General features: G+C 34.1%; 4 protein-coding genes across 5 annotated transcripts in view; 2 read left to right on the top strand and 2 right to left on the bottom strand.

Moving 5' to 3' along the window:
- Positions 1 to 11,407, bottom strand: part of LOC656495 (serine protease H6) — a 38,428-nt gene extending 27,021 nt beyond the window's left edge. For both annotated transcript variants that reach the window (XM_015985486.2, XM_008192118.3), the window contains exons 1-2: positions 11,252 to 11,407; positions 10,739 to 10,993 (exon numbers count right to left, since the gene is read on the bottom strand). In XM_015985486.2, the coding sequence (XP_015840972.1) occupies positions 10,739 to 10,993; positions 11,252 to 11,272 (276 nt within the window). In that variant the 5' untranslated portion in view covers positions 11,273 to 11,407. The remainder of the gene's footprint in view (positions 1 to 10,738; positions 10,994 to 11,251) is intronic.
- Positions 11,408 to 13,145: 1,738 nt separating this feature from the next.
- Positions 13,146 to 14,462, bottom strand: LOC656665 (phenoloxidase-activating factor 2). The gene is made up of 2 exons (XM_963175.4): positions 14,117 to 14,462; positions 13,146 to 14,073 (listed from the first exon to the last, which is right to left on the bottom strand). The coding sequence occupies exons 1-2, from the start codon at positions 14,257 to 14,259 to the stop codon at positions 13,191 to 13,193; spliced, it is 1,026 nt and encodes a 341-aa protein (XP_968268.2). The 5' UTR covers positions 14,260 to 14,462; the 3' UTR covers positions 13,146 to 13,190.
- Positions 14,463 to 14,559: 97 nt separating this feature from the next.
- LOC656742 (serine protease H28) lies at positions 14,560 to 15,813 on the top strand. Its single transcript, XM_963248.5, has 2 exons — positions 14,560 to 14,804; positions 14,855 to 15,813. Exons 1-2 carry the CDS (start codon positions 14,659 to 14,661, stop codon positions 15,750 to 15,752), a joined length of 1,044 nt encoding a protein of 347 aa, XP_968341.1. The 5' UTR covers positions 14,560 to 14,658; the 3' UTR covers positions 15,753 to 15,813.
- A 2,502-nt stretch (positions 15,814 to 18,315) lies between these two features.
- On the top strand, positions 18,316 to 19,501 carry LOC656833 (serine protease H29). Its single transcript, XM_963334.4, has 2 exons — positions 18,316 to 18,505; positions 18,554 to 19,501. The coding sequence occupies exons 1-2, from the start codon at positions 18,345 to 18,347 to the stop codon at positions 19,458 to 19,460; spliced, it is 1,068 nt and encodes a 355-aa protein (XP_968427.1). The 5' UTR covers positions 18,316 to 18,344; the 3' UTR covers positions 19,461 to 19,501.
- Positions 19,502 to 23,351: the final 3,850 nt, after the last annotated feature.

Genomic DNA, 23,351 nt, shown 5'->3' with positions numbered 1-23,351 from the left:
GATAAATAGTGACGACAGGTCAGCACGCCCACGCAACTGTTACAGTTACATTTCGAGCATACCAATAAAACATACAACATAACACATAAATACCATTAGATAAGTGAAATCATTTGTTCACTTTTACATTTCCGTAAGCTATTTACCATGCGAAACACGTTTGGAGATGCATCTATTAATAATGGCCGTTGCCTTTCCTTGAATAATTAAAAAGGTTCCTTCAATTATTCAAGTCCTGACCTTGAATACACATTTCAAAATTGGTATTTGATTCTTTTACGTTTGAAACCAACGAACCGAGTTACGCAATAGAAATTAAACAATTAGACAATCACCTACATATTAAAGTTTTGTTATTTTCAACGTCGAGATGATAAAGACGTTATCAGAACAAACAGTAATTAAAAAACGAGATAATTGTGATTTTGCAACCGTGAATTGAATTAAAATGTTTTATTCGAATTAACTCATTTGTGTAGGTTTGTGAAATTCATAAAATTGATGAGTCAGAATTGCTAATAATTTAATAATAACGTTGCTTATGGGCCATTATGTGTTTGAAATGGAATATTCTGTGTGACGTTTTCGGGCCAACCCACTCGTTCTCACAAAACAATTGTTTAAACAAATTCGCAGCGAAAAACAGATGCGATCAATTGAAAATAAAACACGAAATCTTCGTTTATATTAAAAGAGCAAAACAGCTTAATAGAAAATTGCATGAGCTAAAGTAATGAATTTTATCGATTCACTTCTGAGAATACCTTCCACAAACTCGAACTTCCAATCCATTTTGAGTATGACATGAATCAAACAAGACCAAGTTGAAAGAACCCATTTAAAGACTTGTTAAAAGTTACCCTTTTGGATTACTATTAAAATTTCAGGCGTTTTAAATGCACCGTTCAAATTATACGGCAAAATCGGCCAAGACGTGAAAGTATTCACAAATTATCTCAAATTCGGCATAACATCGTCTTTGTGAAGAAAGTTGAATTTATAACCCAAACTCGAGATGTGTCGTAAAAAATAATTAGCGCTGTGTCAACATGAAGCCGCTATTCTGACACGAAAAACGCTGATAAGAGCATCGTTTTATAATGAACACATCAAAATACAATTTTAATTACTTAATAACACTACTTATCTCTAAATTACAATTTTTCTAATTAAAACACACATCCGAATCGTTTCACCCGAAGGTGAGAGATAACATTGAACGGCTCTTCCGGTTCTCCTACACTCCCAGCACGTTTTTCTAAATCCTCCCACGTAATCATATTCGCCATACCTGAATTACTCAGATATTTAACCAGTTTGGAAAATTCGCAGCTAATTTTAACGTGTTGAGAGTGCGCTCCCATTTAACCTTGACGAGAGTGCGTTCACGCATGTTTCAAAGTGTAAATACGTTCATTTTTACCTACAACTTTTCATTAAACAAAAAAAAAAAGAAAATAACAAAGGCGTGGAAAATTTTGCCGATATAACAAACTATTTCGGGGATTTTTGAATGCAAGCCACCCTTTCAATTTTGTGAAAAAAATAAATTGCATGACGCATGCAACGTTCCCCTATAATATAAAGCAGGGCCGTCCCTCGGTCGGATTGGAATTCGTTTAGTACTGTATGACTTGAAGGGTCAAAATAGACAATCAACCCACACGTTATATAATCAAATTGTGATGTAAATTTAATCGCCTACCAATTAAAATCGAGAGAAATATAAAAATAATACAACTTATTACGTTCGGGTGAACATGACCTTCGTAATACGATTATTATAACCTACACTACAGTGTAGTTGCAGAGTTTTTTTGAGGGCACATTAATGAAGAAATGTGAGAGAATACGAAATAATTGCCTTCAGGAGGAATTCATGAATCATTCTTTTTATTTGGAGTAATTGTACTACTGTCATGTTTGTTTGTTTGGAGCTAATTTTGGTAATACCGAGTGCACCAAATTATTCATACACTTGTGGCTTATCAAAGTTGTGTAATTAGGTGTATAATTTTTATATTGTTACAACAAAAACGTCAAGGTTGCTTGTTCATACAGTAAGTTGACACAGCATGAAGCATTCTTGGTTAGCGTTTTTATAGTCGGATAAATTTCATTATTGTGGTGCAATAGCATTTTATTTATTTAGCAATGCGCGTAACGAGGGGAAAGAGAGGAAAGTCGTTTTAAATCAATCGTAATAGCTCGTTCATTCGTTAAGAACAAACAGTGAGAAACGAATTTCGTTTCAGACAATAAAATTGGAAAACAATTTATTAAATGAAGCATCCCGAAAAAAGAAAATTAATATCTTGTGTAACATCATCTGTGGAATGCTCCTAATTGGATGCATCATCACCTGGGGCGCTTAGTAATATTTAAATCACGAATAGACTCACCTTGCTCGTATATATTCTGGCTAAAAGAGCTCACCTACTGTTGTTAAAGCGAAAATCAATACGAAAACAATTTTAAAATCTCTCTGTTTCTCCTTTATTAATCCGACAAAGTAGTCATTTAAACATGCGCGTTTAATTTTTATAATTGGATTGCTAAAACAAAACCCCGATTAAAGCGAAACAATCGACTGGATTATTATTAATTCAACGTTCCATTGACGTTTCGTACTTTTTATTTACCTTGCGGTTTAACGTTATTGTTATGATTATTGTAACGTTTCAATTGTGAAACGACTCGAAAAAAATTGGTTATTAGATTCATGAAAGCGTTCATCTTCCGAAGAAAATTGCTGCTGAATTATATTATGATAACGTAATAAATAATGCTAAGTCTGCTTTCGCGTCTTCTATTTTTATGTTGTTTTCGTTCCGAGAACCTGATACGATTAAACTTTTATAAAATGTTCGTCCTCACCCGTTTTTCTTTCCGGTGCAGTTTCCAAATACAAATTTTCAATTTTAGCCACATTCTCAACCAGATTATGAATTATCGAAAATTAGCAAAATCAAATTTATTCCAGGGCTGTGAGTGGATAATTTGTAATTTGCAAAATAACAGAAACACGGCTTTGCTCACTTTGACATCAATTAAAATTTAATGGCAATTTAATTAGCTAGTTTCTAATTTCCCAAACGTTTTTAGTGGCATAGCAATACATTGAAATCTGGCATCGTTTACGAGTTAATTGTTTATATATTTTTGAAGTGGAAGCAACTACTAAGTACCGTGAAATGTAAAACAACAAATGCCGCTTAGAACTGGAGTCAAAACAAAAGTAACTACAACTCTAATGATCGTTGTAATAAAATAAGTGAAAGCATCCAAGCTGGGATAGACAATTTGGGCGATAATTCTCGCAAATAAATTTGTTGAATTGCAAGTGACGGTTAAATACGACTTAATTCCGTAAAATGCAACAGTCATGTGTGTTGTTTTAGGTTTTTAAATATGAAGCAGAGCCAGGCATTCGATTGGCTCTCGTCCAAATCACATCGAAAATTTACTACTAAACGAAAACTTTTTGTTCTATTTGAAAATAAACATTGGTTATTTTAAAGTATCCTTATTTTGATGGCAATCAATGACTCAACTATTATTTACATGGGCGTTGTGCTCCTTCGATTAACTTGTAGCGATAATCAATAAATTGATACAAATAGACAAATACATATTTAAGCGGCTCTGATTAAATACAGCATGAATCGATCAGCGAAATATCGCTCGTAAATAAAATTTGACTGCGTAAACTCGCACACCTTTGCGAAAACGTAGACATAAAGGGAATTGGAAAAGAAGCGAAAACATGTCCGACTCATAATTTATTAAACAATAAAGAGACGATTAATGTTCCTGGGTCTAATATGACCCATGGTTTAATTTAAACAAGTTGTTGGGTTGTCAAGATCTATATAATTCCATGTTATTACTGTTTATTGCGGAAGCCGAGATGAACGTTCCCATCACGAGCATGAATTTGCTCCAGTCCGACGTGATCTGTGTCACTGTTAATGATGTGACTACAGCCACAAAAACTTTCGTAATTATTTCATCATTTTTATTATCACTTTTTCATTAACCACATCTCACTTTCGTTACCATTATACACTCGCTGAATCCCACTTTTTCAAAAATAAATAAATCACTCGCGCTTCCTTTGTTGACGGTAAAAATAGCCGACTGAAGCTATAAAATTCTAACTTTAGTTGCCCCATTTATCGAATCGATATTATTTATATTTCTCCAGCGGACGACGTAATCTATGGGTTTATACCTAATTAAAATGTGTATTTACAATTACAACTTTGTCATCAAAATTCCATTTCAAGTGCCTAATAGTTTATCTAAAAATTCTTGCTTCAATTTTTGCTTGTTTTGTATGGAGGACTAATTAATGTTTGACCTATAATAGAGATAAGCCAAGATTTTTAAGCCAGATACTCGAAACGATCAGATATGGGTATTAATCCACGTTATTAATAACTTTATCTGAATTATACAACGAAACAGGAAAGAAAAGAAAAGGACTAATTAGGTACTACCAAGCCTGAAATCAGACACAAGCGAAATAGGTAATCTGATGACGCCAGGTTTTCAGTCCGTTGGTCCAGGCGTCTAAAAATAAGTACAAACAAAGTAATCACAGCATCAGTAACACTGCAGCTAACAAAGAAGGAATATTTTTAATTTGATTAAAGGAAAAAAACGTTTAAATGTGTGGGCTTACATCAGATAAGCACTGATAAAGCGCACTTTGGTAAAAAATCTATGGAATAAGCACGTAAATAGTTATCAAAGGAGCAATATCCTCGGACATCACTCACCATTTAGTGACAAGTCACTGTGGAGAAAGAGAGAAAGATGTTTACCTCGGGTTGGGCTTTGAAAGGAAAGGGAAGGAGCGTTTACGGTCGAAAGTTGACATTTTCTAAGAAAACAGCCCTTCCAACCTGTTTTACCCTAATCTGTTCATCTCAGCCACCCAGCCCTTTGCATAAATTACACTGTGTGTTTTCCACAAATGAAATTTGCACTCGAAATAAATTTTTTCGACCGTTCGTTGGCAATCACATAGATCACACGAACAGTAGGTGCTGGAATTTATAATTTAATAATTGACAGTGGAATAAATTATGGAACAAGATAAATGAACCTATAACACATAAAACATTCATATTTGTTTCTAGATAAACGCTTGGAATTATTTATTACGAACCGTCCCCATTACAAAAATCCGAATTATTACGTTTGGAGGAAAGCATTTTGTCATACAATAAGCGACCGTTAAGAGTGCATTTGACATCTGTTTCAAATTTCGGCTGCTTTAAAAGGGGCGTTTCGGTCAGAGAACGCTTTGACGAATATTATGACCCTGTTGTAAAAACACGCACAATGATAAAAAATGTAACCAACAATTTAATTTGGCAACAGTTCAAGAATGGATTGGTTCATTTCGGGCAGTATCCTATTTTTAATTCGGTAAATTGAGGTGCGTCAAACAAACAAAAAAATAGTTTTATGACATATTCGTTAAAAGACTGCTTATCTAAGCAGATTTATTTTTAAACAGCTGTTATCTGTTATCGCTGGTATAATTCGGAACAACATCATAAAGTAAATAAAAAATATGTGAAATATGCTATTCGGCAAACAACAAGACTCGAAAATTACAGTTAGATTTGACTATTTGCCATTTACAAGTAAGAATGGCTCTTATCAGCGACACGCGATGAATTTATGTATAATATTATAATTGTGTTTATTCGACAACAGAAATGTACACCGAATTATTTGCTTTTGTTTGTCGTTAATGCACGAATTATTATTAACAAATAACATTATCGAATGTTTATTAATATCAACTCGCAAATTAATAAACCCGTTGAGCGAAATATTCCGAATAATTACGAAAATGTCATTGACACGAAACCAAGGTACGAAAATAAAGTAAGATTTTTAGAAGGTTAGTGGAATAAATTTGACTACGACATTGTTCCGTCAAGAATTTATATGTTCTTGGTTTTTTAATACAATTTTGCGAAAAAAATTATTTCTGTCAACAAATAAAATAAGTTCTTCTGCGTGAAGCGAAATATCTGAGAAGTTATTCGGTTAGTCACGAGGGTCTAGCAGGTAACGTCGTAAATACCCACAAAGACCAGCTGAATGCAGAAACCATTTTCATCAGCATAAATCCGACAATTGCCTTTCAAAAATAAAATAATTTTAAATTGGATGCTTGAGTCTCAATAAAAGAACAGCCTGTATTCGTAATCTTCCCATTTTTATATAAAGACGGTATTAAACAAGCAACAAATATTAACTAACTATTTATTGTAGATTAGATAAGCCTGATAACGGCCTAATTTATTTTGTACATATTCGTTTCGAAATAATGAATAAATTTATATTCAGATTTAATGGCGATTAAAGTTCCATTTTCCAATTATAATTAAATTCAAACAATAAAATTCCACGCTGTCAGGTGAAATCATCAACGACAAAATCTATTTTTAAAAAAGGGAAATCTTTTGTTTGCTTACTCCAAGAGATTAAATATAATCCCCCGAACTAAATAACTAGAGTATGAAAGACAAAGTTGCAAAATTTAAAATTTCCTAATTAAAAACTAGTCCTTAACTTTGTCAATTTCAAGGCACATTAAATTATGAAACAGCAACAAAATACCTGTGACAATAGAAGTAAGTTTTGATGAAAAAGCGTCCTCAATAGGGTTTTAAAACCGTACAAAATGTAGTTTACCAGTTAGTAAATGTTTTATTATTCCCTATATTCGTCCCAACAAATTTCTAGGTCCACATTTCTGTCTTAAATGCGTGTGCGAGCTTTCCGACCTGACAGCTAAAAGAGATAATAAATATCGTCAATGGACGCATCTCCTATTCAATTTTAAATTTCCCACTCGATCCGCGTGACGTTATCTTATCCTGTTTTTTCAGCATAATTAAAATCACTTTTTTCCGAATTAATTATTAATAATAAAGATTGGTTACGTAAAGTCGTCGAGAGAATGTTTATACCAACGATTTACTTTCATTTGTGGAATTAGCTGTAAAAATTACCGTCTAATTACACGTATCCAATCAAATAATCAAAACCGGTTGATCTTCGGTTTCTAATTAATTTTTTTTCCACATCTCATGAAAATATTTTGGCAGTAGCACCGCGTGCTCGTTTTGAAAGCCATTTTAATAATACCAACTCTGATCGCATCTATTTTTGAAACATTCTGGTTTACATTCAACACTATTCTAATTTTAGTGTGCGTTTGTTTTTATCTTTACTTCACACTCAGATAAGTACAGCTCTATGGTAAAGAGAACGGCGTTTCCACACAACGAAAAATTTATTATGGAAATAACTGGACAAAAAATTAAATCAAACGCACCAATGGGTCATTTTCATTCGTAGAAGAAGGATTACGTTAAGGACTTTCCCAAAAAGAAATTTTCAGGTAAAGAAATAACCCACCACGTCGCAGATGTGGCCGAAAATAGAGAACGACAGTTTCATTATTCTGTGAATCGTCCGGTGCAGCACAAAACGAGATAAATCATTAAATGAACGAAAAATTCCAAAATTGCTAAATTTGACCGTTAACAGGCGAAAATACAATAAAAAGAAAGTTGAAGCGTTGTATGAATAAATAACTTGTTAGTAAATGTTAAACGCTGGCTAAAATATTGTATTCTCAAGTTTTAAAAATAACACACCAATTTATTAGCAGTACGTTTGCCACGGTGTGGTTTTTTGATCGAATGCCAACGACAATGACGGTTATGTGTGAATTTCCGGTGTCCAAGAAAAATTGAAAAAAATTAATTTACATATAAACAAGTTCGAATAGACAATTGTTTCGATTTCGTATCCGAAAAAGTTTGTAATCGAGATAATTTAGTTGGTAAATGATTAAAGCCGCGCACTGTAATAATTTACTCCAAATTCAGTAATAATTAAATTCGTAATTGCATAACCTAATTGAATTTTGATGAACATGTTCCAGTTTACGACCAAATAAACATACCATTGTTCTATTTATTGCGTGAAGGTGAGAATTGAACGAATTTATAAAAGCAAAATTAATCGTAGACATCTTGACCTAATATATAATAATAAAACGGACTATGAAATATAATAACAGGAAACGATAATAATGCGATAAAATAACACAAAGCTTGCGTGTTGGGCGATTTCGATCCATTACAGCTTCGATAATGTCTAATTAACTGTACGAAAAGAACGCATTTAAGTGAAAAATCAACCATTACACAATCGTTACGCAAATTTATTAAAAATAAACAAGAAAGGTTTTCTCGTGCTATCCGAAACCATTAGACATGCGGTGAAAGTTTCAGTGGCACGACGAATTAAAAATTGGTAATTATTTCCAACACAATACCGTTTTTGATAAATTTACGTCGACATTAGAACCAAATTTAATCTATCCCTATAACCATCTGGTTTTATCACACCAGGGATGTTCATGATTACAAGACTAGAAACTATAGTTTCCAGAATGGGATGAACTTGGTCTTAATTACCCAATCCCAGGGCGTTAATAAAAGACGACTAACGTTTACCTGTCGGCTCTGATGTTATTGCCATCTTCTGTTTTGTTTGCCTTAATTCACCTCCATTACAATTTCATTTCTCTCCCCCAATCTGTTGATCTAATATTTCCTCTCTACCAAAAACGGAAAAATACCACCTCTCTAAATTTATGCAAGTGAAAGTTGAACTTGACGCTTGAAAAAACTATTTATCAAAATACAACAAAATAATGTTTGCCGTGTCAAATTCTCCCCTCTTTGATAAACCTCTTCAACTTATTCAATAATGCATTTATCTTTGTCGTTTATCGGATAAGGGCACGGCCGCCGTATCGCCCTCTCTCTCTCCGCCAGGCAAGCAGATGTCAAATTTTCCGCTATGCTTGAAATACAATAATTATCATCATCACCAAAAACCTTCTCCGAACGGTTTTTGTGCACTTTTTCGAGCGATTTTAATCGAGAATTCCGCGTCTGGGTTATCTCCCCCAGTCACAACCTAAACAAATGTATAACCTCTTCTAAATATTTAAATAACACAAACAAATCTGTTCCGAATCGTTAAAAAACAATTCGGATGAGTTAAACTATAATTACTCAATACAGTCGTGTAGGAAGAACGAATCTCAAACGCTCACAATGACTGAAAGAGAAAGTCGCGTTATTGCAAGGTATTCTCAAATAATATACAGAGTGTATGAAAATTTAAAGTGTCAATAGTTTGTTTAAAAACAAAATTGTTGCCGTTTTTTTCCAAAGCACACTTCGCAAAAATGCTTTTTTTTTCTCCATTTTGATCAACATGTAAGATTCGATCATATCATGTGATACATCATTGCAATCAGGAATAAAAACACTTTTCAAAAATGAAATTCCGACATCAAGAACGCCTTGGAAAATACGATGACAGATTTAGATTCCTTGTAAAAAAGTGCCTGAAGAAGGTACTAGTTAAAAACGTCTAGTTCTTTTGGTTTTAGCTTGAAAAAACAAAAACAAAAATTACAAATTTCGTTTTTTTTCCCAATAATTCAAAAACTAAAAATGACACATGCAGATAATTGTTCAGCGTAAAAATGCGCAACTTTTCCCTAATTTGGAGCACGAAAAACACCCTGTATATGAATGTCTTGCGTCTCTTGATTGTATTAATCCGTGACACTGACCCGGAGAAAGGCGCAAAAAAATTGCAATATAAAAATAATAAATGAGGCATTCCCACGCCACTGTCTACAGCTACAATTTTCTGTTGACTTAGCGTAAACACACCCAAAGATTTGCCAACTTGGTTAAATTTATCTCCGTCGACCGACTTAATCTCAAAATGAGTAATTCCAGCAAAAAATTCCGCTAATTAAATCAATTGTTCAAAACATATTCAAAACGCAGGTGCTAGTGTTAAACAAAACACGTACATAAATTCTCTAATCTTTCGAATTAACGAGATAATGATTAGAGTTTGGTTTGTTTATTTTTGTGTAACAAAAAGACGACGATAACGCCCGCAGATAGTCAGGAATTGAAAAAAGTAACGATGTTTCAGGACAATGGAATAAATATTTAACAATGTACACATTTGGATTCCTCTAATAATTATGTACAATTCGAGAGAGTGTGAAGTAAGTTTTGATACGAACGCCAGTCTATTTTCGTGATTTTGGCCAAGAAAATTCGGTGATGCTAATCGAACGTGCTGTGTTAATTTGAAATGAAATAAAAGTGAATTTGCGGGAAATTTAATTAAGTAACTATCGATTTATGGCAAAATTTGATTTCGCTTCTAATAAATCGACCTTAAATTACGACAATAAGTTTCGGATATAGAAATAATAACGTCATATATAAAGTAGAAAGAGAAACATAAACTAGAGTGGGATAATCTTTGTAAACCGGCTCAAGTGTAGCTCTACTGGAGAGAATGTTAGACAGCATCGCTATGAAGCGGCAAATCAGCGGCTATTAAAACGGCAATCCCACACCGCAGTTGTGACACAAACCGGCGCTCCCTACGGACGGTGGCCGGCGATCCATTCGACTTCCAAGGCTTCATTTACATTAAAAATAGTTAAAAAGAAAAACTGATTTATAATTAAATGACGGTCGTAATTGCAAATCCTTATAAAATTCAACACGATTGTAATAATTCTCTCCCATCATCGGTGCATTTATTGTCGCAAAAAATGGTCAAAAATGGAAAAAATCGTCACCTCTCCGTGGTCCATGCGACCTTCCGGCGTATTCTCTGGAAGGAAGTAAAGCCGTAAACTGGCCAGCACTTGGTCACTATTTTTATCACTCCATAACAACTGCAATTCACCAATGCACAACAAATCCGAGTCAATCCACAGCTTAACAAAGAAAAATTCACTCAAAGTCACTATTCTTTTGACACCGTTTTTCGTGTATTTAAACGCCTTGTAGAACGTATACGGCCCGTGTTGGCCGCACGGCCCCCCCACCAGCTGCAACAAACAAAAAATTACTCACAATTAATCGCACTTATCGCCCAAATTAAATTTATTTGAATTAATCAGCAACTTTGCTCGGACGCGCTCCCGAAAAACAAACGCCAAATTTGACAGTCTCCATAATTGAATTAATTTCCATGCCACTGCGATTTGGAAAAATTAATTAATTTCGGCTGATTTCCGCCGGAAAAATCCGATAGCCCCCCACCACGTCCCCAGCACCGCCACACAGCCCCAAAATAATTTCCGTACCTGTATGTCGGCATTATCCATTTTTTTTCACTATTAATCACAGAGCACTACAAACAACACGCTGACACCATCGTCTACTTTGTATTTACTCTAATTATATGACGTCACGATACAGAGCTGCGCTCGGAAAAAGTCGGCTTCTTCCGCGAGGCTTCGCTCATGCTGGCGCTTCTGCAACAAATGGTGGAAGGAGGAATGGGGCACAAAGAAATGACACTGCCGTGCTTGCACTCAACGAAAGCGGTTCCAGCGAGGGAAAGTGAGCCGTAAGTGTGAGTGTGGTAATTTCCTGGTTGCAGGGACGTTCCCACGTCGAGGGGGCGATCGCAGGGTGCTGTCCAGAGTTCCCGGTTTTTGCCATTGTTTTCGGGAACAGCTGACCGGACGTATTGTTGGTTGCCTAACCGATGAAGTTCAAGGTGAACGGGTCTTTATTTATACTTTGTCCAGTGGTATAATTATAAAAAAATGCATAATTGTGATATTTGCATGTGCGTCATGAGCACAATCCTAAAAATGATTCAGTATCGCGGTTTTGATTTTCTCTCATGTGTGACTTTTTTTTATTTAATTGAGGTCGTATAGATTTAGGGTACATAAACAAAAGTATTTTTAATTTGTTTATTAATTTCGAATTTTCGCGCTGGGGAACGACGCACTCCGTTTATTTTTATTTCACCTATTTATAAAAGCAAATTAACAGTTTCATAAATCAGGCATTTTCTTTTTTCACAGAAGAATAATAAAATGTTAGCACTGACGCAGATGAATTACGTAATTGGAGTTTTTTTTGTTTATTTTGCATTTAAAAAATGTTTAGCTTATGGAAAATATTCTTTGTTGTAAGTGTTTGTCTTTTGTAGTAAAACTTAAAAAAATGTTTGTATAATTTAGTTTAGATAATTTGTGACTAAGATTGTTTATAAGTAATTTAGAAAGTGTAGTTCCGTTGTAAGTGTAATGATTACAATAATATACGGAAGTTTGGCACATTATGTTAGGTTGTAGCAAGTAAAGAGTATTAATGTGTAAATAATTAATGATTTCTGCAGGTGCATATTTGAAAGACAATAACGTTTCTGCAGTATAAATTAAAAAAAACATGTAATGTGTATAGTCATTATTATGTTAATTATATTTTTGTAGAACTTCCTGTGTTATTTTTAAGTTGTATTAAAAATAGGTAATTAGTCGATATTTGGGAAGATAGGGAATTGATTTTTACATTATACAGGTTGAGTTAATAGGGGGTTATTCCTGAATTTGTATAAATTTGCAATCAAGAATACTGATTCAAGCTGACCAGATTGGTAATCGTAAAAAAATTTGATTGCATCTTAGGAAATGTCAGAAGTAACCCACTGTTGACTCATCCTATAGAACTATTCAATGCCGGCCTTTATTGTTTTTAATTGATATTCTCCGAGTTGAATGTAACTAAAAGTATTAAAATAAAAAAATCGGTCTTACATAAATGGTTTTTTATTTCTTTTCCTTTTCAAATAAAAATCTCTATAACAAAAACGGAAGCAGTAGGTCTTCAAACATTCATTTACTCATTTATATTAATTTAAATTGGGGGACTGATACCTTAAAAGAAACAAATAATTTGTTGTAAAAAGAGTTCTATTTTTTACATATATTTTCTAAACTTACAAGTTTCTCAACAGTTTTTATACTCTAAGTTTTTTAGCATTCTTTGAAAATCAAGTTAGTATCGTATTTTTTAAGGTACACAATTTTAAGAAACAGCGAGGTAATCAAGTGATATTGGATTAAGTGTATTACTGGTTGCAGAACATGATCTTGCGCCAATTTTAAAATACAGTTGAACGAGCAAAATAACATAACATTAACAACATTAGATTAATTATTCAGTAAACCATAAAAACGATTTTTTTTTTCAAATTTATTTATTAATAATAAATAATAATATTAATTAATATTCGTAATAACTGGTGCTCAAGTTTCTTCTTCTCATTTGTTGATCAACCCAGGACCTGAAATATCCAACACTGGCATAAACCCCCGGTACATTTTCGTTGTAACACCCGATTCCCCACGACACAATCCCCACTTGTTGGTATTTATCCTCCTCACCGATAGGACACACCAAAGGTCCACCTCCGTCTCCCGTACAAACATCTTTATTTTTTTGTCCACCCGCACAAATAAAACTTTGATGCAATTTAAACTTTTTCCCCAACCTTGTGTTCCTTAAATTCTCCTCACAATCTCGACTATCAACTAATGGTAACTCAATTTTCTTCAAAAGTGACGATAAATGTCCCTTTGCGCCATACTTATCCTTACCCCATCCCGTAACGAGACACTTTCGGTTCCCTATAGGAAAATTCATTGGAGAAGGCAAACAGACGGAGTTAATATCCACTCCAAAAATAAACGAATCGTTTAAAAACAGCAGCGCAATGTCGTTTTGCCTATTTTTATTGTTATACTCATCGTGGATTTTAATACAGTTAACTCTCAAATCCTGGTGTTTTAAAATTTCGGACGATGTGGAAATATCCCAGTCACTGGCTCGTACAACGTAACTGTCGAGTTGTTCAACACATTGAGCCGCAGTTAGTACAACAGAAGGGTGGATTAGAGAACCACCACACTTGTATCTACCACTTCCGGTAAAAACACCCACCATCCAAGGGAATTCCCCGAATAAGGCGGTTTTGGTGTTAACTTGGTTACCACCAAAACCTGCAACACCGTTGCGGTTGCGGAAACCACATTTTGGTGGTGTCACATTGTTCAAGCGACAACAAACCAAACCATCTTCACACTCACATTTACACACAAATCCCGGTCTGAAATTCTACTAAAAAAATGAAAAAGAAAAAATGCAATTACCGTTGATTTGTTGAATCTTCTGTAAACATCACTTGGTATCTTTTGTCACAAGACGCCCGATTTTTACATTGGCATTCATTTATTTCCGAAAGCGATGTGTCTAAATGTAGGACCAAAACAACAACAACAAAATTTTTCCACATGTCTTGTTGCAAAACCGAGAGAAAGGAACTTTAACTTGAGTGTTTGTTTACTTCTTTGTTAGAAGTCAAAAGTACGAAGAAAGTGCGATTGCAAGGGTCAAATATCACTGGACTTATCTTTGAAAAAACCAAACTACAGCAGGATTTGTGTCCTGAAAATCACTGTTAAAAGTATTTTTATTAATTAATGGGCTTGTCTAGGGAAGTCCACAACTGAATTTATCTTCTATTTAGGAATCTTATTCATACGATGAACTTGGAATTTTGTCAAAACAAATATAAATCAAATGAAACAATAACGATAATTTTATTTTAATCAGCAGCTCAGTAATTAACAACATATCATTCTCTCAGTTATTAATACTTTAGTAAAGCAAATTTAACGAGTTACGTGTAAAAATGCGACTTTTCAACATTTTATTTTGCCTGTATTTTGCATTTGTAAGATCAGTGTTTGGGCAAACTGACGATTGCGTTTGTGTCCCCTTTTATTTATGTACAAATGGCACACTTAACACCAACGGAGAGAACATTATCGACATCAGGTAAAAAACAGTTAAACTTAAAAAAATCTTCTCATTAGTTGCACGTTCAGAATCAACGCAAACGACTGCCCCAGTTATCTAGACTTCTGTTGTCCCACCAAAGAAGTCCTTGAGAAACCTAAGCCCAAATCCCCAGTTATCCCACCTGGTTGCGGTCACCGCAACCGCAACGGCGTCCAGTACAGTATAACAGGAGCCACAGACAACGAAGCCCAGTTTGGGGAATTCCCCTGGGTGGTTGCAATTTTGCGCAAAGACAACGAAACTCTCTCCCTCCAATGTGGAGGATCCTTAATCCACCCACAAGTGGTCCTGACCGCCGCCCATTGTGTCCACTTTGTGGAACAAATGGTAGTGCGAGCTGGGGAATGGGACAGTAAAACGACCCAAGAACCCTTGAAACACCAAGACGTGAAGGTGTCTTCAGCCAAAGTCCACCCCGACTTCAACAGCAAAAATCTCAAAAACGACATCGCGCTCCTATTTCTTGAAACTCCCGTGAGCTTGGACGACAACCACATTGGTCTTGCTTGCCTCCCGAGACAAAATAACGCACTGTCATCAAATGGTTGTTACGTGAACGGTTGGGGGAAAAACAAATTTGGGAAAGACGCGGTCTTTCAAAACATTCTCAAAAAAATCCAACTGCCGGTTGTTGCACATGAGCAGTGCCAGGACGCCTTCAGGAAAACAAGACTGGGAAAGTATTTTATCCTCAATGAGAGTTTCGTTTGTGCAGGTGGTGAGGAAGGCAAGGATGCGTGTACGGGAGATGGGGGCGGTCCTCTAGTCTGTCCAAGTGAGGAAGGGAGGTACGAACAAGTTGGGATTGTGTCGTGGGGTATCGGGTGTGGGGAAAAAGGGGTACCGGGGGCTTACACCAACGTTGGCCGCTTCAAAAATTGGATAAAAAAGCAAACGCAGACGAGGAGTTTCACAATTCAGTGATTTGTTTAAATGCGCATGCGATTAATGTGGATGTTAATAAAAATAAAATGATTATCATATACCGAGCCTAGGTTATTTCAAGCACAGTCATGATGTTGTCAACAAAAGACTACTTCCTATTTATGGATGTAAAAGCATATAAAAGACCAAAAATCTATGATAGAACGAGTTTTAAAAAAAATTAATTTTTTCACCTTTCTGAAGGTAAATAAGTGTACTCAGGAAATTTTAAATCTCGTGAAAAGTTGGTAAAATACAGAGAATAAGCCGCTAAATTCACTGGTATAAACCGTTTTGCTCAACGACTTTTAGTTTTTGAGATATGAGTTTTTTTTTAATTAACTCGGCGCATCCACCATTTTTCGAATTAAAATAAAATAAATTACGGTAATACTATTCGAAAAAGTGGAACTATTTTGATTCTAACATATGTAAAATAATCTGAGAAATTGATTGGCGTTAAGAAACCAACTGTTTCTCTTTTATTTACAATTTTCTCGAAAACTATAAGTCAGAGAACAATGATCTTTTTTGGGAAAGATAGATTAAAAAGAGCTTTCCAACGATAATACACTTCATGGGGTTATCTCATATAGTTTCGGAGTTATTGCTCGATAAATGATCCGGGTACCCGAAATCGACCAAAATCTTGACAACAATTTAAAAATCAAACATATGGACTTTTTTGAACTTTTAACAACTCTAGAGGGATGTAAAGGCATATATAAGTCTAAAAAACTATGATAGAACAAGTTTAAAAAATAATAATTTTTTCACTTTTTTGAAGGTGTGAGGAGTATTACTCAGGAAATTTTAAGCAAAAAAAATTGAAATTTTAAATCTCGTTAAAAGTTGGCATAACACAGAAAATAAGCCACTAAATTCACTCAAACAAACCGTTTTGCTCTACGACTTTTAGTTTTTAAATTATGAATTTTTTAAAAAATAACTCGGCGCATCCACCATTTTTTGAATTAAAATAAAATAAATTACGGCAATACTATTTGAAAAAGTGGAACTATTTTGACTCTAACATATGTAAAATGATCTGGGGAATCGATTGGTGTTGAGAAAATCGATAAATTCTTAATAGTTTTTTAGTTACAAATTTTTTTAGACTTTACCAATTGTTTTCCTTTTATTTACAATTTTCTCAAAAACTATTAATCGGAGCACAATGATCTTTTTGGAAAAGATAGATAATTGAAAGAGCTTTCCAACGATAGTACACTTTATAGGGTTATCTCTAATAGTTCTGGAGTTATTGCTCGATAAATGATCCGGATACCCGGAATCGACCAAAATCGCGACAAAAATTGAAAAAATCAAACATCAAAAAATCGAACATATAGACTTTTTTTGGACTTTTAACAGGAATGTAAAGGCATATAAAAGTCTAAAAAACTATGATAGAATGAATTTAAAAAAATTAAATTTTTTCACCTTTTTGAACGTAAGTAATTACTCAGAAAATTTTAAGAAAAAAAAACCAAAATGTTAGATCTTGTTAGAAATTGGTATAACACAGAAAATGAACCGCTGAATTCACTGGTATAAACCGTTTTGCTCTACGACTTTTAATTTTCGAGTTATGAATTTTTTGAAAAATAACTCGGCGCATCCACCATTTTTCAAATTAAATAAAATAAATTACGGCAATACTATTCGAAAAAGTGAAACTATTTTGGCTCTAACATATGTAAAATAATCTGGGGAATCGATTGGCGTTGAGAAAATCGATAAATTCTTAATAGTTTTTTAGTCACAATTTTTTTAAAATTTTACCAACTGTTTTCCTTTTATTTACAATTTTCTCGAAAACTGTTTGTCGGAACACAATGATCTTTTTTTAGAAAGATAGATAATTAAAAGAGCTTTCCAACAATAATACACTTTATAGAGTTATCTCCAACAGTTCCGGAGTTATTGCTTGACAAATGTTCCGGGTACCCAGAATCGACCAAAATTGCGACAAAAATTGCAACAATCAAAACTGCAAAAATCGAAGCAAATATTTTTTTCTACTTTTAACAACTCTAGAAAGTTGTTAAGGCATATGCAAGTCTAAAAAACTATGATAGACCGAGTTTTAAACTAATTTAATTTTTTCACTTTCTTGAAGGTAAGTGTATTTATTACTCAGGCAATTTTAGCAAAAAAATTGGAATTTTAAATCTCGTTAAAAGTTGGCGTAACACAGAGAATAAACCGCTGAATTCACTGGAACAAACCGCGTTGCTCTATCACTTTTAGTTTTCGAGTTATGAATTTTTTTATGTAAAACTTCTTTTTAATTTTTTTTATTTTGTCAATTACGACTAAACTATTTGAAAAAGTGGAACTATTTTAATCCTTATCCATGCAGAATGATTAGGGAAATCGATTGGCGTCATGAAAATTGCCAAATTCCCAATAGTTTCTTAGATATGAATTTTTTTAAATTTTACCAATTTTTGCATTTATCTTCAAACGCAGACGAGGAATTTCACAATTCAGTGATTTGTTTAAATGCGCATGCGATTAATGTGAATGTTAATAAAAATAAAATGATTATCTTATACTTAGCCGAGGTTATTTCAAGCACAGTCAACGATGTTGTCAACAAAAGGTTACTTCCTGTTTTTTCTTTACGTATCAGTAAGTCATGCCCAAATTGTTACCACAAAAGAGGCATCTAGTTGTGAATGTGTGCCTTTCTATCTTTGCAAAAATGGTAAAATTAACACCAACGGCAAAGGACTAATTGATTTAAGGTAGTAAAGCGCCAAAAAAAAAAACAAATTTCCAATACTGTCTTCTAGAATGTTGGAAGGTGAAGACTCTTGTTACAGTAACATTGACTATTGTTGCGACAAATCGCAAATAACACAGTCAAGGTTAGTGAAAAATCTCGAGCCAGTGAAAAACGTCGGTTGCGGCTATCGCAACATTGAGATAGCGGAGACTGCAAGTAACCAGTCTCAATTTGGCGAATTCCCGTGGATGGTTGCAGTGTTTCACAAAAGTGAAGGCGGTTCTAAACACTTTTACAAATGTGGAGGCTCTTTAATCCACCCTGCAGTCGTCCTGACTGCAGCACATTGCGTTACTGCGGCTGGAAGTTACAAAATCAGGGCCGGTGAGTGGGACAGTCAATCGACCCAAGAACTGTACCAACACCAAGACCGAGACGTAGTCCGGAAGGTGGTTCACGAAAACTACGACAGACGCAATCTCCAATACGACATCGCCTTGCTTTTCCTAAATTTAAGAGTGGACTTAGCTTCACATATCAATGTTGTTTGTTTACCGCCGCCAGGCACTGAGACCACTTCCGGCAGTTGTTTTGTGAGCGGTTGGGGGCAGAAAGAATTCGATAAAAACGAAACCGAACACATTTTGAAAAAGGTTAAAGTGTCACCAATGCCCAAGCTTGAGTGTCATAGGAGGTTCAGGAAAACGAGGTTAAAGGCATCACGGTTTCACCTCCACCAGAGCTTCATGTGTGCTGGGGGTGAGGAGGGCGAAGACGCGTGCACTGGGGACGGGGGAGGGCCTCTAGTTTGCCAAATGGCTGGAACTGAGCGGTTCCAACAAGTGGGGATCGTTTCGTGGGGGCTGGGGTGCGCCACCAAGGATGTACCAGGGGCTTATGCGGACGTCGCGTTTTTGCGAAACTGGATTGATAAAAAAATGATCGGTACTAGCGGACGTCCTTATGTTGTGTAGATTTTTTATTATTAATAAACAAATAAGTCAATTAGTGTGAAGGAGTAGAAGAAATTGCTGTGCAACCAAGCGCAACTAATTTTGCGTCAATCCAAGGGCTAAATTGTGTCAGGTGACCGCTTTTCCGACTTGATTTCCGTAAAGTCTCCATGAAACAATACACACTTGAAAATAACGATGGGACTTGTCATAACACACTAAAGGACTACCACCGTCGCCCTAGAAAATTCTAGCTTATTTGGTATTACCTCCAAAAATAAAAAAATACCGAACAAAAACTACAGTTGAAATCGTCGACATTACAAAAGAAGGAATGGTGTAAAATGAATTCCTACGACTTTTAGTGTTCGAGTTAGGATTTTTTTTGATTAATACAATTTTTAACTATAGATATTGCATATCTTAATTTTTAGCAAAACACTTTAAAAGTTTACATCTTGTTGAAAGATGGTTTTATACGCAAAATGAGCCGCTGAATTCAATGGAACAAACCGCATTGCTCTACGACTTTTAGTTTTCGAGTTATGAATTTTTTTGTTGGATAAAATTTTCCACTATGACAAATGGCTACCCTAAATTTAGGCAAAAAATTTTAAATTTTTAATTCTTGTGAAAAATTGATATAATATGTAAAATGAGCCGCTAAATTCAATAGAACAAACCGCATTGCTCTACGACTTTTAGTTTTCGAGTTATAAATTTTTTTAATGAATAAAATTTTTCACTATGACAAATGGCTACCCTAAATTTAAGCAAAAAATTTTAAATTTTTAATTCTTGTGAAAAATTGATATAATATGTAAAATGAGCCGCCAAATTCAATGGAACAAACCGCATTGCTCTACGACTTTTAGTTTTTGAATTATGAATTTTTTTAATGAATAAAATTTTTCACTATGACAAATGGCTACCCTAAATTTAAGCAAAAAATTTTAAATTTTTAATTCTTGTGAAAAATTGATATAATATGTAAAATGAGCCGTAGAATTCAATGGAACAAACCGCAATTCTCTACGACTTTTAGTTTTTTTTTTATGAATTTTTTTAGTGAAAAACTTTGATCGCCTCTGTAGCCGGAACCGTCGCCCGGAGCGGCTCCGGGTTTGGTCGAAAAAATAGATAAAATTAAGCGCTATCAGATGATTTTTTGTTCGTTGCTCTAAGTCTTACAGTTTCCGAGAAAAACGCAAAAAAAGGTTTCCATTTTCACTTTTTTTCAATTTTCAATCGCCAATTACGGCGAAACTATTAAAGATATCGAGAAACGGAAAAATGGAGGATAACCGGAATAAAAAACTCTACAAAATGGCATAGGACTCAAGGCGATATCTCGCAAAAAATTTTTCAATTTTCAAACGCCGATTACGGCCAAACTAAAAGAGCTAGAAGAAAACGGTTTGTTCCATCGTAAAGAGCACATCAAAATCTATAAGATAGAATAGGTTTCATTTGATTTTGAGACACTTTAAAAATTGACCGATTTTAAGGGGGGGGTGTTAACTTTTTTTTAATTTTTTTTATTTTCTCGTTTACGGCTAAACTATTGTAAAAAGTGAAACTGTTTTGATCCATACCTATGCAAAATGATCCGGGGAATCGATTGGCATCGAGAAAATTGCCAAATTCCCAATAGTTTTTTAGTTATGAATTTTTTAAAATTTTACCAATTTTTGCATTTAGCAGCAATTTGCTCGAAAACTATTAGTCGGAGAACAACAATCTTTTTTGAAAAAAATAGATAATTTAAAGAGCTTTCCAACGATAATACACTTCATGGGGTTATCTCTAATCGTTCCGGAGCTATTGCTCGACAAATGTTCCGGGTTCCCAAAACCGACAAAAACTGCGACGAAAATTGAAAAAATCAAACATCAAAAAATCGAACATTTGGACTTTTTGTGGACTTTTAACAACTTTAGTGGGTTGTTAAGACATATAGAAGTCCATAAAAATTTGCTGGAGTTAGTTTAAAAAAAAATTTTTTTTCACCTCTTTGAAGGTAAGTAAGTGTATTACTCAGGAAATTTGAGCAAAAAAATTGAAAATTTTAAATCTCGTGAAAAGTTGGTATAATACAGAAAATGAACCGCTAAATTCAATGGAACGAACCGCATTGCTCTACGACTTTTAGTTTTTGAGTTATGAATTTTTTTAATGAATAAAATTTTTCACTATGACAAATGGCTACCCTAAATTTAAGCAAAAAATTTTAAATTTTTAATTCTTGTGAAAAATTGATATAATATGTAAAATGAGCCGTAGAATTCAATGGAACAAACCGCAATTCTCTACGACTTTTAGTTTTTTTTTTATGAATTTTTTTAGTGAAAAACTTTGATCGCCTCTGTAGCCGGAACCGTCGCCCGGAGCGGCTCCGGGTTTGGTCGAAAAAATAGATAAAATTAAGCGCTATCAGATGGTTTTTTGTTCGTTGCTCTAAGTCTTACAGTTTCCGAGAAAAACGCAAAAAAAGGTTTCCATTTTCACTTTTTTTTAATTTTCAATCGCCAATTACGGCGAAACTATTAAAGATATCGAGAAACGGAAAAATGGAGGATAACCGGAATAAAAAACTCTACAAAATAGCATAGGACTCAAAGCGATATCTCGCAAAAAATTTTTCAATTTTCAAACGCCGATTACGGCCAAACTAAAAGAGCTAGAAGAAAACGGTTTGTTCCATCGTAAAGAGCACATCAAAATCTATAAGATAGAATAGGTTTCATTTGATTTTGAGACACTTTAAAAATTGACCGATTTTAAGGGGGGGGTGTTAACTTTTTTTTAATTTTTTTTATTTTCTCATTTACGGCTAAACTATTGTAAAAAGTGAAACTGTTTTGATCCATACCTATGCAAAATGATCCGGGGAATCGATTGGCATCGAGAAAATTGCCAAATTCCCAATAGTTTTTTAGTTATGAATTTTTTAAAATTTTACCAATTTTTGCATTTAGCAGCAATTTGCTCGAAAACTATTAGTCGGAGAACAACAATCTTTTTTGAAAAAAATAGATAATTTAAAGAGCTTTCCAACGATAATACACTTCATGGGGTTATCTCTAATCGTTCCGGAGCTGTTGCTCGACAAATGTTCCGGGTTCCCAAAACCGACAAAAACTGCGACAAAAATTGAAAAAATCAAACATCAAAAAATCGAACATTTGGACTTTTTGTGGACTTTTAACAACTTTAGTGGGTTGTTAAGACATATAGAAGTCCATAAAAATTTGCTGGAGTTAGTTTAAAAAAAAATTTTTTTTCACCTCTTTGAAGGTAAGTAAGTAACTCAGGAAATTTGAGCAAAAAAATTGAAAATTTTAAATCTCGTGAAAAGTTGGTATAATACAGAAAATGAACCGCTAAATTCAATGGAACGAACCGCATTGCTCTACGACTTTTAGTTTTTGAATTATGAATTTTTTTAATGAATAAAATTTTTCACTATGACAAATGGCTACCCTAAATTTAAGCAAAAAATTTTAAATTTTTAATTCTTGTGAAAAATTGATATAATATGTAAAATGAGCCGCTAAATTCAATAGAACCAACCGCATTGCTCTACGACTTTTAGTTTTTGAATTATGAATTTTTTTAATGAATAAAATTTTTCACTATGACAAATGGCTACCCTAAATTTAAGCAAAAAATTTTAAATTTTTAATTCTTGTGAAAAATTGATATAATATGTAAAATGAGCCGTAGAATTCAATGGAACAAACCGCAATTCTCTACGACTTTTAGTTTTTTTTTTATGAATTTTTTTAGTGAAAAACTTTGATCGCCTCTGTAGCCGGAACCGTCGCCCGGAGCGGCTCCGGGTTTGGTCGAAAAAATAGATAAAATTAAGCGCTATCAGATGGTTTTTTGTTCGTTGCTCTAAGTCTTACA

This window comes from Tribolium castaneum, chromosome 4 (genome assembly GCF_031307605.1).
Source record: "Tribolium castaneum strain GA2 chromosome 4, icTriCast1.1, whole genome shotgun sequence".
Lineage (NCBI taxonomy): Eukaryota > Metazoa > Arthropoda > Insecta > Coleoptera > Tenebrionidae > Tribolium > Tribolium castaneum.
This window is presented reverse-complemented; position numbering and strand designations above follow the sequence as displayed.

Bases quoted from the DNA above. Each gene is read 5' to 3' on its own strand.
- LOC656742 (XM_963248.5), top strand. From the start codon at position 14,659: ATGCGACTTTTCAACATTTTATTTTGCCTGTATTTTGCATTTGTAAGA. The intron at 14,805-14,854 runs GTAAAAAACAGT...TTGCACGTTCAG, and splicing joins GAGAACATTATCGACATCAG to AATCAACGCAAACGACTGCC.
- LOC656665 (XM_963175.4), bottom strand. From the start codon at position 14,259: ATGTGGAAAAATTTTGTTGTTGTTGTTTTGGTCCTACATTTAGACACA. The intron at 14,074-14,116 runs GTAATTGCATTT...GTAGAATTTCAG, and splicing joins GAAGATTCAACAAATCAACG to ACCGGGATTTGTGTGTAAAT.
- LOC656833 (XM_963334.4), top strand. From the start codon at position 18,345: ATGTTGTCAACAAAAGGTTACTTCCTGTTTTTTCTTTACGTATCAGTA. The intron at 18,506-18,553 runs GTAGTAAAGCGC...ACTGTCTTCTAG, and splicing joins AAAGGACTAATTGATTTAAG to AATGTTGGAAGGTGAAGACT.